Source organism: Gadus macrocephalus, chromosome 17, assembly GCF_031168955.1.
Source record: "Gadus macrocephalus chromosome 17, ASM3116895v1".
NCBI classification, from domain to species: Eukaryota; Metazoa; Chordata; class Actinopteri; order Gadiformes; family Gadidae; genus Gadus; species Gadus macrocephalus.
In genome coordinates this window covers 9,967,240-9,982,239 of record NC_082398.1, presented here as the reverse complement: position 1 = coordinate 9,982,239, position 15,000 = coordinate 9,967,240, and the positions used below count along the sequence as shown (strand labels likewise).

The following is a 15,000-nucleotide window of genomic DNA, read 5'->3' as shown; positions in this document are numbered from 1 at the left end:
AAAGGAGATGAAGAGAGATAGAATGAGGGAGGGACGATGGGAAGAGATAGAGTTAAGAAAGAAAGACAGACAGACAGACAGACAGACAGACAGACAGACAGACAGACAGACAGACAGACAGACAGACAGACAGACAGACAGACAGACAGACAGACAGACAGACAGACAGACAGACAGACAGACAGACAGACAGACAGACAGACAGACAGACAGACAGACAGACAGACCGATAGAAGGAAAGGAAGAGAGAAGACGAAGACTGAGGTCATTGAGTCTGACTTGAGGTTATCCCAGACGAATAATTGAAGTCGTAAATGTATATGACTCAATCTCCTTTATTAAATGTCTGATCCAGGCTACAGCCAAACCGCTTACACCCCAGTTGTGGGTCTGGTGTTTTCCCCAGCGCCCAAACATCGGAAACCATCCCAGTGTGGTCAACAATTAAAGCTGGATAGATCAGCAATAAAGATTATTGATTGTTAGTGGCTGTGTTTGGCCTTGCAAGGGTGTTAGATGTTGTAATTGTCTGGTTTAAGTTAATAATAGTTGGTGTATTATCTTCATCAAAGTTGGAACAATTTGACAGTTCAAAGGGGAAATTATCTTATCTTTATTGTCTTTATGTTTTATATGTTTTCTAATTGCTAACTTGTAGTTACCGTTATTTACCACTGGGTGGTGCTAGACAGCATCACAACCTGCAAAGAAGGCCCTGTTGCTTTAGAAAAGGAAGAACAATTATAATAATAATATTGAGACCGGCCTCTAAAAGGTTTACCACCATAAAGTCTGGTTCTTGATTAATAACAGTTAAGTTATTTTTACTATGTTTTCCTCCCACTGAGCATGTTTGTAATGGAAAAGATTTAGTGATCATTTCTCTGTATAAAACTATAGTCATAACCACCATTCAGGTTGCAAAAGGCTTACCGCCCAAAAGTCCAGGTACTGGCTGAATAACAACGTATTCTTAGCTAGTTTTATCACAGGTTAATCTGTGTGGCTGTGTAACTGTGCAGCATGAACAAAAGGTGTTGGGTCCCCCTCTCTCTCTGTCTCTAAAGAGTCTGATTCCATCGGAGCACGTCTGGACAGGTCCCTCTCATTCCTCGCCCGGGTCCTGAATGCCCCATCCAGACACACAGACAGACCCACCGCACACCACCTCCTCCACGAGAAGAGAGAGTCTGATCCTAGAGGGGTCTACCTTATGTTCGGTGGTGTAGACTGAGCACGGTTCACACACATAGAACACATGTTCTGGGTGACGACTGCAAAGTAGAACATTAGTTGATTTCAACAATGGTACTTTTCACATCGTTTAGTGGTGTTTAAAGAGTGAGCAGTAATCACAACAAGCTGGTTAGCCAATACACAGTATAACAAGATAATTAGCCAATAGGATGTAGCATTACAAAAATAAATTAGCCGATAGAGAGTAGCCTTATAGCATGCTATTTATTGTATAATGTATCATTTTATTAATTATATTCTGTATTTGCTTGCGATTCAAGTCAAGTCTTTCCCATCATTAATTATCTTACTTTTTTTTGTCTCACTGTCTCCATCTGTCTCTACCTCTGTCTGTCTGTCTGTCTGTCTGTCTGTCTGTCTGTCTGTCTGTCTGTCTGTCTGTCTGTCGCTCTCTCTCGCTCTCTCGCTCTCTCTCGCTCTCTCGCTCTCTCGCTCTCTCGCTCTCTCTCTCTCTCTGATGACCCTATGTCTCTCTATCATCAGGACCTTTGGGGCTACAGATGTCTGCTATGACTTCCTGCCTCTCTCACCAGGGGGCGCCTTGTTTATACAGATGAGAAAGAATGTGACACATACACCAACACACACTTATCCACACACACACAAACACACACACAAAGCGTTTTCTCACACACACTTTTGACACACAGACATAGTGCCAACATTGATAAAAAGTAAAAGTCTGAACAATGTCAACAAAATCATGCAGGAGTTGTTTTGGGGTAAGGCCATTCCTGCCAAACACACACACACACACACACACACACACACACACACACACACACACACACACACACACACACACACACACACACACACACACACACACACACACACACACACATAGAGCTTTATTCCCGCGATAGCCAAACTTCCACCTCAACGTGAGATTGAAAGAACAGATGGATAGGGAGAGAGAGAAAGAGGGGGAGTGGGGAATAGAGAGAATAGGATAAAAAATGTTGTGTTGCCATGAGAATGTTTGCCTACATGTCTTAGCCCAGCCCTTAACCCCTGCATCTCCATTTAAATATCTGTCTCTCTCCCTCTCCCTTTCTCTCTACCTCTCTCTCTACATACACAATATGCTACTATTGTGATAGCTATGCATGCATAATGAAATTACCATTCTTATCTGAAGGAATGAAAGAAGAGGAGGGAGAGATGGCGACATCTAGATCAAGGTCACCAACACACACATACACGCACGCACACGCACACACACAGGGGTGTTGAGGTTTCCTCAGTGAACAGAACAGTTTTCACCATAATGTTATTTTGTTTCATTAAGTTATTAAGCAGCAGATAGAGGCAGAGGAATTGAGAGGGGTCAGTCAGGTGGGAGGCGGGGGGAGTAGGGAGTTCAACTTAAAGAGAGAAGGAAGGAGATGAGAAACAAGCATGTGTTTTAGAGGGGGACGAAAATGCAATCCTATGCAACAAAATAAAGGCGACAGTGGGAGGCGAAGAGAAAGGGAACCTGTGCGAGTGAGATAAAGAGAGAGGTAGAGAGAGTTTGTGTTTCTCATGTGACTGCGTGTGTGTAGGTGGGTTTTGTCAGCGAGCCCGGTGAATTCAGGTCAAGTCCGCAGTGGACCTAGTCTGGTTTCACCATGCAGGCGGTCAGAACACACCGCTAGCATGTTCTCCTAGCATGTTCTCCTAGCCTGTCCTCCTAGCATGTTCTCCAAGCATGGTGTACTAGCATGTCCTCCTAACATGTCCTCCTAGCATGTACTCCAAGCATGGTGTACTAGCATGTTACATTAGCAGGTTGCACACTTTCCTACATCTTTAAGAACTTTAATTTGAAGTACATTTTCTTTGAGAAACATTGTGAGAGTTTGATAACAAGCTAAGGGAGAGAGGGGGGGAGGTCAAGCATCAAATGGCCGCAGGCTGGAACCGAACCCGGGTTGCTGCCGCAAGGTCTGTGCCTTTATGGTACGCACTCTAATCAGTGAGCCATCGGGGTGCCCTGAGCAAAGATAACATGATAACATTTAGCATACAAGTGGTTAAGTGAGTGAGTGTATATGTTGAATATGAATATCAATTCATATGTTTAAGTGTGTGTGTGTGTGTGTGTGTGTGTGTGTGTGTGTGTGTGTGTGTGTGTGTGTGTGTGTGTGTGTGTGTGTGTGTGTGTGTGTGTGTGTGTGTGTGCGTGCCTGCGTGCGTGCGTGCGTGTGTGTGTGTGTGTTTCTGTGTGACTGTGGACGGTACGGGAGCGTATGTGTAAGGACGGTAGTGTGTGCATACATGTGTGGGAGTCGGGGAGATGGAACAAGATAATGAGACGCGGAAGAAGAGGGTAAAGAAGGGTGGACTGATGAGAGAGGTCTGGAGCCATGGAGGCATTTCCTTCATCTCCACAGAGATGTCTGTTGTTTGTTGGTTCAAAACCCCTACACCATGTGTCTGCGTTTCCCTTTTGAAAACACTTGCATTGTCGTAGGCACAACAGTGTCCCTCTCCCAGGTCTAGAGACCAAGTTATCTCATGTACTGAGGAGATATGAATGGCACAGATGCTCAGACACGCTAGGGGAAACGCTAACTCCAACTAGCATTTCCCCTAGCTGATTTTTTACTTTTGAAAGGGAGATGTTAACTCCAACATTAAGGTAATAGCTGAACGCAATGGGGTTTGCGGGCTGAAACGCCAGCTCTTTTCTCCATCAAATGCTATCGTACTGTATCAAACAATAGGGAAGATGCTAGCTCACATGGGTTACATGCTGCCATTCCGACGTGCTGCCATTCCGACGTGCTGCCAGTCCGACATGTCGCCATTCAGACATGCCTCCATTCAGACAACTTTTAGTACCGCCATTCCGCCATTCTACCAATCATTAGCCGCGTTTACATGTACACTTCTGATCTGATTAGATTTCTAACCGGAGTAGATCTATTCCTATGATGCGATTCGAATGTACTGTATGGCATTTACAAAAGTGGTAAGCGTATGTTCCTATGTCTCTCGCGCACACCTGACACATCTGGACCTGTGGCGACATTTTTATGCAGGCCTATTTGATTTGAATGAAAGCCTGCTCCTTCAATTAAGAAGAAGGAGGACATTACAATGACGTCAGTTTCTCGTCCGGTTTTTTATATCTACCCCCTACTCCGCCGCAAACAATACGTATTTGGATCTGAGTGTGCAGTCAAGACTGTTGACTGAGAGTGCTGTTATATAAGGGATAATAGACAGAACGCCGTCCATTATCGGGATGACGGGGGGCTCATCCCGATAATGGGGTTGATAAATTACCCGACTTGCGGCGTGATAAGAAGGACGTGAATCGGGCAAGAATTCCACTTTCCTTGACAGTGGTCAAGTTCAGTGTGTACCTCTCTAACAAAAAAAAAATGCTAGATGAAAAACTGAGATCAAAGAGAAGCTAAACGACACAAGCAGTCGATCTTACATTTTTATCGTCCTTGGTGGCAGTTTGAATAACAAAAGATTTGAAGGTCATAAGGGGGGAATTAGGTAAAAGGTTATAAATAAAGACAATCAGTGGACCCTCTGCCTGGGTCACCAACAAAACACCATGACCTCAAACCTTTGGAAATTGCTCTGAATCTTTCTCGACTTATTTTGAACCTCAGTCCATCTTTAATCCAGAAACAAAAGGTTGAGCAGAACCCTTCAAACGCATTACGGACAACTGAACTTTAACCCTTAAAATCAGAGGTCACTCGTTGATCTGGGGTTAGGGCGTCTGTAGAATGTCGAGCGTGAGGGTTGCATTAAGACCCTAAGCTCCTATATGGGGAGCTGTGGTGAACAAACCCAGTTTATTAAGACCCTGAACCCCTATGGGGAGCTGGGGTTATCAAGCTGGGTTTATTGAGACTACAAGTGGTCTGTCTTATAGAGTAGTAGTGACTAAACTGACTGATGGATGGATGACAGATGAGAGGCTTTGATGTTACTAGCAAGGTAAATATATTACCTCTTCTGCCAAATTACTCTACACAACGATAATTACTGTGCCTTTTAGATACTTTGTGAGAGAGAGAGAGAGAGAGAGAGAGAGAGAGAGAGAGAGAGAGAGAGAGAGAGAGAGAGAGAGGTGTACAGAGAGAGAGAGAGAGAGAGAGAGACATATAGAGAGACACATATAGAGAGAGAGAGAGAGAGAGAGACACACATATAGAGAGATGCTGGAGAGAGAGAGTTTACATAGAGGAAATAATTAGTTCTCTAAACAGACGGTTTGGCTATTCTTGGTTTGTGTCCACATGCTAGTCCTAATAGCTTCAGCTCAGTGACACACCGGTGGGAGATCCTGAGAGGACACACACACACACACACACACACACACACAGGAACACGTGTGTGTGTGTATATATATATATATATATATATATACACAAACACATACACATGCACACACATACAGAAATAAATAAAGGTGTATTACTGGTGAAATAATTCTCAGGCAGTCTCATCTCATGAGTGTTTTGTTGCAATGTGATTGTATGATTGTGTGTGAATATCTAATCACTCTCTAGATTACTTCGCCCAAACCTTAACCCCTGCATCCGAGAGAGAGAAATGTATTAGAAAACCGCTCTACTACAATGGTATAATCAACCTATCTGTTGGCATGTCTGTCTAGTCTTTACGGAAATATGACACACACACACACACACACACACACACACACACACACACACACACACACACACACACACACACACACACACACACACACACACACACACACACACACACACACACACACACACACACACCAGAGAGTAGCCTCACTTTAAATCAAACCTGATTTGGGTTCTTAAAGTAAACATAGGCTGATGAACTCACATTTGCCAATATGTGAGTTTCTCTATGTTCATTAACTTGGTGGTACATTCTCGAGGGGTATGTGCGTGTGTGCATGCGTGTGCGTGTGTGTTGGCATATGTGTGTGTGTCTGTCCGTGTGCGTCTGCATCATTGTCTCTATGCAGCATGTTCTCAACCACCAATAGATTATCACAAACAAACACTCACACACACATACTTACAGTGTGTGTGCAACGAAAACCCGAAACTCTCACTCAGGATTTGGCACTATTTCAGACAATCAGTAGTACACACACACACACACACACACACACACACACACACACACACACACACACACACACACACACACACACACACACACACACACACACACACACACACACACACACACATACTCTTTCATGCACACACAATGGAACATAAGAGATGTCATACAATCATTAACTTGGAATAAATGGAATGAACTCACATTTGCCAATATGTGAGTTTCTCTATGTTCATTAACTTGGTGGTACATTCTCGAGGGGTATGTGCGTGTGTGCATGCGTGTGCGTGTGTGTTGGCATGTGTGTGTATGTTCATGTCTATACGTGTGTGTCCCTGGCCTGCCCGGGCATGTGTATGATGTCTACACGGAAAGGGGCGTCGCTTAATCTTCCAGGTTTATACATTCCACTGCAGATTCCGTTAGCTGTGATGGGCTGTTAGCCACCACACACCACGACCACCCGATGGCGCCAGTGAGTCAATGCTACAGATAACGCTGTACACGTCATAATGCAGGGATAGGGATTATTATTAGGAATTCAACACCAATGAACCTCTGGTTAAAATTTGTGACCGAGTGTTTCAGTTGGCTTGATTTTATTTATATAAGCTGTGTGAATGAGCTAGTTTGTGGGAATGTTGTAATATTGTACATAGATCAAGAATGGAAAGCGAGAGGTAGAGAGATTAAAATATTGAAAATACATAGAACTTTTTTTGAGTTAGTTGCCTCAATACATAACAATCCCTATTACCTTTTTGCACTACATATATATAGAGTTCACATGTATTGACACATTGACACACACAAACAGGCAGAAAACCTGCTGTTGGACACTATCCACTCTTGTTCTTCTGATCTTTCCCATCTTCCTCACTTCATTCATTACTCATTCACCTTCTCTGCATCCTGTCCATCATTATTAATACCTTTGACCGATCCTCTGCTCTCCTCTTCCACTCCTCTTCACCTCCCTCCCTTCTCATGTTTTATAATCCTTTATTCGTCTGTCTCTCTTTCTCTCTCTCTCTGTCTGTCTCTCTTTCTCTCTCTCTCTGTCTGTCGCTGTCTCTCTCTCTCTCTCTCTCTCTCTCTCTCTCTCTCTCTCTCTCTCTCTCTCTCTCTCTCTCTGTCTCTCTCTCTGTCTCTCCCCCTCTCTCTCCCTCTCTCTCTCTCTCTCTCTCTCTCTCTCTCTCTCTCTCTGTCTCTCCCCCTCTCTCTCCCTCACTATCTTTCTTTCTCTTGCTTCCTCTCTTCCTTTTGTCTCCATTGTCACCTCTCTCGTTCTCTCTGTTCATCTCTCTCTCTCTCTCTCTCTCTCTGACTGTACAGTTAAAACACACACATTCACTTACTCACTCACTCTCACACACACACACACACACACACACACACACACACACACACACACACACACACACACACACACACACACACACACACACACACACACACACACAGAGGCATTTACGGGGACATTGTGGAATCCCCCCGGCGGCCAATCAGAACGCCCGGCCAGTCTGTGTTTTCTCGCTGGCCGGTCTGCCTTCAGAGCGCCCGTGAAAACAACGTCCGTGCAGATACCTCACACATTCCTCCCCGAGCCCGAGAGCAGGACAGTGAGCCCCCCCCCCCCCCACCTGCACACCTCCTCAGTCCCACCCATGAGGCCCCCCCCCTCCTTATTTATTTATTTACTTAGAGTTGATTGTGATTGGTTGGATGATAAGTGGATATCGTACTACTAAACAAACCCGAATATGTATTTTACGCTCTGCTATGGGAGGAATAGCCGTCAGTACCCTCACAATTGTCCCCTCTCTATGTCACTGAATAGACAGGTCATATCCATAAATGATACAACCCTTTCACACTCTCGGCTTTTACCAAACAAATTATGTAACTGAATTCACATTTTCTGTTGTCATCATGTTACAAATTGCGTATAATTTTGAGTTGACTTCTTTTATATAGCGGTTTAACATATTATATATATTTTGGTCAAGGTTGTGGATTGATTCAGTTTCAGCATGGACACATCAACCTGCTAAGAATGTTATATTGTCTGTATCAGTAATCAATTCTCCCACCATGTCACTCTTAAAGGCAAGATACAATATTAAACTTTAATTCAAGTTTGTAAATGAACAGATTCAACATACTTTGTAAAACGAACTAAAAGTCAGCGGATGACTTTTAGTGGATTCTGATAGGGCGGAAAGGCTCAGAATGGGCGGGGTCTCCCGCCTCTCCTCATGAATAATCAAGTATGTAGATACCTCCTCTTCTTGAATATTCATACCAGTCAAACGGCAACGTTTGACGTTGAAACAGACATTCAAGGAGGTTTTCCTGGGTTATTTTGCGAGGCTCTGCACATGAACCTGCACAAGACACTTCGCTAAATTGATTTGTAGGCTAAACAACCCTGCTGAGTCACTGAAAGCAAACACCCAATTGTAAACACACGCTTGTGTGTTTGTATGAGGCGAGTCGACCAAGGTTGTTCACCGTTAGTTATAACATGCAACAGTCATCCAGTTATGTGAGTCTCCTGTGCGTTCTCCCTCAGTGATTTCATGGGCCTCAGGTGTGTCCCCCAGCTCTAAGATGACCCCCCCACACACCTGCTGCTGCTGCAAAGGATGTCATTCAATATCACCTTAATGCAAACACGCAAGACCAAGGCGGATAGCGCACTTGTTTCAAGCAGACACTTTCCAGGAGAAAGATGGTCAGATGAGTATGGTCATGGTGTCCGGTGTCTGTCGTTAGATCCGGGATTCTCTTCTCAGACTTTAATATGGTTGTTATTGATGGATTATGTCGTATCAGTGCTCTTGATTCTAAATTGGTACATTTTCACGTTGGACTTGAAAAAGTAAAAAAATACCCTCATCACGTTGTCCACGAGAGGGGTGGCCTGTGTGTGTGCGTGTTTGTGTGTGTGTGCGTGTGCATGTGCGTGCGTGTGCGTTTGTGTTCGCACACGTCCGCGCGTGTGTGTGTGTGTGTGTCGTGTGTTTGTGTGTGTGTGCAGCCCAGCAGAGACTCTCTGACCGACTTCCCGAGCCCCAATAACGTTAAATAAAAACGAAACATTCGTGCGTAAACCGTGCGCGCATGCGGCGCGCCTCAAACCGCGCTACTATCAAAGCTTGTTGCGGTGACAACGCACGACTCTGATGATTATTAATATTATCCTAAAGACGCGCACTTGTTTTAAAGCACGTCTTCTATTAATACACTTTACCCTCAAAGTAAACCGGGGACGAGGCGAGGGGAGCGAGCGAGCCCCGGCTCGGTTCAGTGCGTGCGTCGGTCGGGGGGACGTTAAGGTGGTCGTGCAGATAATAAAGGTGTAAGTTAACAAATCGTAGATAATAAAACGTAAAGGGCACTTACCGCAGAGCGGGCTTCCCGCACGGCGACGCACAGTACGAGCAGCGACAGCGCCGCGAGGACGCGCACAGTCCGCGGACTGTTCATCTCGGGGAGCTAGGAACTCAAAAGGGTCCGCCGGCTTTCAACTCTCAACTTCAACTCGAGCCTACTCTCTGGGGAGAGCTGGAGTCATGGTATGCCGTCGCACACTGTTGTTGGAAAAACGGTTTCACCGCGCGTTTGTTTGTGTGTGCCTGTGTGTGTGTGTATGTGTGTGTATAAAAAGGCGCCGGAGTGTAGCTCTCTCTCGGCGGGCTGCAACAAGTGGTGCGGGGCTCCTGCAGCCTTCTCGTCTGCGCCGTCGGTCTCAACTTTTCCTGGACTCAACTGGCGGAACCTGCGTACCGGATCTACTTTCTATCCCCCCCCCCCCCCGCCGCAGCGCCACTTGTTGCTGCTGCTGCTGCAGCTGCGCGTCAAAGAAAAAAAAATCCCGCACCGATATGTGCGACGAAAGAAACCCCCAAAGTGCCCAAATCGCACAAGAATGCGAGTTAGTTTTCACGTAGTTACAAACCCCTCCCCAGTTAGAGGTTGTATTAACTTTTTATGCAAAACTTGTGTTCGGCGAGAGCGGGTGGAGGCGGAGGGATACGTTTGGTACCTTCACTTTTTCACCGTGGCTTCGAGTTGTCTTCTCTTTTTTTTTTTACGTCGCCCGAGGCCACGAGAAAAAGAGTTTGACATTAAAACCTTTCAAGACATTTTGTGTATGTGCCTCAACACGCAGCATTCCGCCAGGATTATGAAAGGTCAACCTCTCGGATCTGACACTTGATAGCGAGCAGAGCTACGGGCACCAGTGGTTTCCATACATCATCTGGCCTCGCTTTGATGTTGTTCCGCTCGTTTAGACCCTGAGCAACTATGTTAAACATCTGTAATCTGGAAACAAGCAGCCAGCTCTTCCAGGCAAATCTGACACGATGTGGTCCATGAAATCCTATTCAAATCAATACCAGTTAATGTCAGAGACCGACACGAATTAAAGTAATAAACAGTCTATTATACATCATAGTGTTTCGCATCGCATTGATATTCTTTATACTTTAATTCCCAGTAGTTTTTATTTGTATATATATTTATATTTACTATATGTTTATATTAATATAGACCAATTAACTTATCCACATCCACTACAAACATAGGAGACAGGAGATGTGAATCTGTGAGTGGTTATGGGTGAAGCTCAGGCATCCAGTTAGGGTTAGGGTAAGGGTTAGGCATAACCCTAACCCTATCCCTAACTGAAGACTTCAGACATCTAAACACTATTTAGGTGAATGTGTTCACAATTCATGGGTTCTAACTATTCATCTTTCCCTCAAATCCAAGTGTTTTCACAGGACCCTTTTTCTTCTCAAACTGCAAAGTTATTAACAAGTGCCACAAACAAGACATGAGTTTTACAGTTAACAGCAGAATCAATGCTTTGAATGAAGAAGTTAATATGGTTTGTGTGAGCTATGGATCGTAGTCTGTTATTAACAAATATCACAAATGTTCACCATGTGGAATCACGTCTGGTTTCAACAGAAGATGTGGCTGGGGTGAAGTCCGAGAGAAGACCTGCCTCAGTGGCCTATAATGCTGTTACTCAGTGACACACACAACTCACATTCAATACGTTTCATTTAAGACATGTAATGCAAGTCCAAGTTAAGTATTTATATAAAATACAAGAAAACAGTTTGCAGTGTGTACAGGTTGGGGCATATTGTGGATATTTCAATTCGCACTAGTATTCATTAACTTTGTTTTTTTGTTAAAATTTGCTGTTACACCTGAATCCTTTGATCTTATTATTCTTATCATCTTATAACTTTCATCTTAATTTATTCATAACACTTCCTTCTGAACTCAATGTCTCCTCCATTGATATGCTATATTTCGTCAGAAAAGTTTACATATTGGAAAAGTTGATTGCGAAGCCTACTTAAAAATGTTTATGCCTTTGGGAATTCAGGTGATCGTAATGTCTGATCATATTATACAAAAACACAGTGTTATAGAAGTTAGTGAACGTTAAAGTTTTGCTCTAACTTCTCTCAGACAGATCACACTGCTGGGACGCGTTGCGAGGCACCGACCCATAGGTATACTGATCTTGAGTGACAGGGATTAGTCCCGCCTCCACTGTGCCTCTCTCGTGCGCTCCCGAGAAGTGTAGCGTGTGCGGAACGCGACAGCCGAGCAGCAGATATCGGCCACTGAGCTTTGGTGAGTTGAAAACATTATTTCCAATTCGTTAAAAAAAAACATTAGCGGCCCTATCGGCTTTTTATTGAAACCGGGTTTACACGGTGTATATTGTACACCTCTCCGGAGTGAGGAAAACTGTGTCGTTTAGGTGCACTACTTTATCTCTCTCTGTATGTGTGTGTGTGCGTGTCTGTGTGTACTCCCGGCTCGGGTAGATGAGCGGTGTTTAGGAAACTTGATGAGCGCTTTTGGAGCTCCTTTCAGCGGCTGGTGAAGACGAGGGAGAGCTGCAGCGGTTCTCTTCCCCCACGGGTCGAATCAAAAAATGAAATTCTGGTGAGTTTTCTGGTCCGGAAAGTAATCACAATCTTTCCTTAGCCACGCGATGTCTCCAACTTTTAACTAACCCAAGGGGTTATTTATTTCCATTCATGTTTTCCCGGATTACGTGGATGTATTTTATTTTGAAGCCTCCACTCGTCTCATTACCTTTATTTTGTTTCCCTCTCTGCAGGATTTGCGTGCTAGCGGTGGCCGTGGCAGTGCAGTCGACGCACGGAGTAAGTCCTGTTTCATTGCTATCGGCCATTTGTTTAGTAGACCCTCCACTCAGTCCCTGCGTTTGTTTATTTACCAGATAGACCTCTGCTTCAAACGCAGACGTAGCCTATATCCCATGACTTGTTTAACTCTGGCATGTGTATGAGGGGATACGTTTATTGAACACAATTCGCCACCAAGGCGACTGTAAAATGTTGTGTGTTTTTGTCTTTAGTAAAGTTACGACTGCTTCTAACCGGTGCTTCACGCAGCGTTCATATTTTTGAATCGAGTCCGGGATGGACATGCACTGTGTGTGTGTGTGTGTGTGTGTGTGTGTGTGTGTGTGTGTGTGTGTGTGTGTGTGTGTGTGTGTGTGTGTGTGTGTGTGTGTGTGTGTGTGTGTGTGTGTGTGTGTGTCTGTTTCTTTGTGTGTATATATGCGTGTGTGTCTCTGTGTGTGCAAGATCTCTGCTCTATTACTGCGTGCGTGATCTTTATGAAATAATAACCTATCTATAAACATGTTTTTGCATGCGTTTGTCTGAATTGCTGTCCTAAACTTATTCTCATATCGGACTCATGTCGGGCCGTTTATTGAGCATCAGCCGGTGATGACAGAAATCGGATCATCAGAGGTTGTCAAAAGCTCTTAAACGTATGCTGTGGTAGACCCTTGTGGCTTATTCGATTTTATTTCGAGCGCCCGTTTTAAAAGACAGCTTATTGTCAAACGATGCCCCAGTTCTAGTGTCTCGATCCAAGAGTCCTGAAAGTACAGTTGTGGGACCTCACGCTGTTACCAACCAATCATCTCCCCGTTTATGTTCAGTGATTGGTTGGTAACGCAGAGGGCCCCGTCCCATGTACGTTCAGACCCTTGGATTTAATGAGTAGTAGTTAACATTTGAGTTGGCCCGCTCAGAAAGTTGAGCAAACATAGCCACGACTCCCGCTACTTAAATATTCATGAGCAGAATAATATTGAGGACACGTGTTATTTAGGCAACCCCCTAAAGGCCGCCGCAGAATCAAAAAACAAACTAATTCTGATTTGGTGTTGTCATTTTAACAAATTGTGTAATTAACTTAATCCGATGCGCTGATGGATATATTTCACTCTATTGGGATTATTTTTTTTCATTTTAATATTGGTTCGTATCCGTCATCCTCCTGAAGAAATAATACAACCTTGTAAACATAAAGTATGATATCTATATCAATATCTACAAAAAATAAATAAATATATAGGTTAGATATCTGTTTATATATACATTTAATAATAGCCTGTATAAATATTGTACAACTTTTTTAGGTGTGTTCATTATTTGAGCGCTTAGTTTGCACAAACACACTCACACACACACACACACACACACACACACACGCACACGCACACACACACACTTTGGGTTGATAGGTTATATGATCTGATCTATAACTTGAGCTCTATACCTGTTGCCTGTTAGTGTCTTGCTTGCGACTGCTAGGACAAGGAGAATCCACTTCCTGGTTCTGAAAGGAATGATGGCCCATTAACCCGAGTTATCCCTACCCACTTCCCAAACGGCTATTGTGGTTTGTGTTTGCGTGCGTGAGCCCCCGAATGTGTGTGTGTATGTGGGTTTGTATGTGTTGGTCAGTGTGAGTGAGTGACAGATGAATCTATTGGTTGGTCTGGAATGCAGGGTTGGCGTAACCACGGTGACGAGGTTGCCGGTTAGCCCTGTGGCTTGGCAACCTGCCCCGCTGCTGTGTGCATGCGTGTGTGTGTGTGTGTGTGTGTGTGTGTGTGTGTGTGTGTGTGTGTGTGTGTGTGTGTCTTTCTGGCTGTGTGTCTGTCAGTCTGTGTGTGTGGCTGTACACATTTAACTGCAAAGATAGGATCTGGGATCAGGGATCTCTCTTTCCCTCTCTCCCTCCATCTTCCTCTCTCTTCCGCCCGCTCTCTCTCTCTCTCTCTCTCTCTCTCTCTCTCTCTCTCTCTCGTCGTCTCTCTCTCTCTCTCTCTCTCTCTCTCTCTCTCCCTCTCTTGCTCTCTCTCCATCTCAAGATGCCTCCCTCCCTCTACCTCCCTCCTCTATATTTCCCTCTCATCATCTCTCCCCCCTCACTCTCTCTTTCAAACCTCTCTCTCTCTTCTCTCCTCGCTTTCTCCCCCCTCCTCTCAGTTCTTATCCTGTTTCTTTGCAATAGACGGTTGTGTGTGTCTATGATTCTGTAATCTCTAGCGTCTCTGCATGCCAAGTAACTTCTTTTTGCAAAACACAATATTGCCACAATAGTCTGCCACAAATGCTTGCACACACACACCACACACACACACACACACACACACACACACACACACACACACACACACACACACACACACACACACACACACACACACACACACACACACACACCTTTCCTATATGAACCGCACCTCTCTCCTTCCTCCCCTCCTCTCCCTCCTTTCTCTCT

At 44.5% G+C, this 15,000-nt stretch overlaps 1 protein-coding gene and 1 long non-coding RNA gene across 2 annotated transcripts in view; one reads left to right on the top strand and one right to left on the bottom strand.

Annotated features, from left to right (window-relative positions):
* The window catches only part of col4a5 (collagen, type IV, alpha 5 (Alport syndrome)), a 40,619-nt gene extending 30,471 nt beyond the window's left edge, over positions 1 to 10,148 (bottom strand). Inside the window, exon 1 of the mRNA XM_060077285.1 lies at positions 9,754 to 10,148. Coding sequence (XP_059933268.1) covers positions 9,754 to 9,837 — 84 coding nt within the window. The 5' untranslated portion in view covers positions 9,838 to 10,148. The remainder of the gene's footprint in view (positions 1 to 9,753) is intronic.
* Positions 10,149 to 11,850: 1,702 nt separating this feature from the next.
* On the top strand, positions 11,851 to 12,656 carry LOC132475951 (uncharacterized). Its single transcript, XR_009530029.1, has 3 exons — positions 11,851 to 12,012; positions 12,210 to 12,330; positions 12,509 to 12,656. It is a non-coding gene; the product is annotated as an uncharacterized LOC132475951 (long non-coding RNA).
* Positions 12,657 to 15,000: the final 2,344 nt, after the last annotated feature.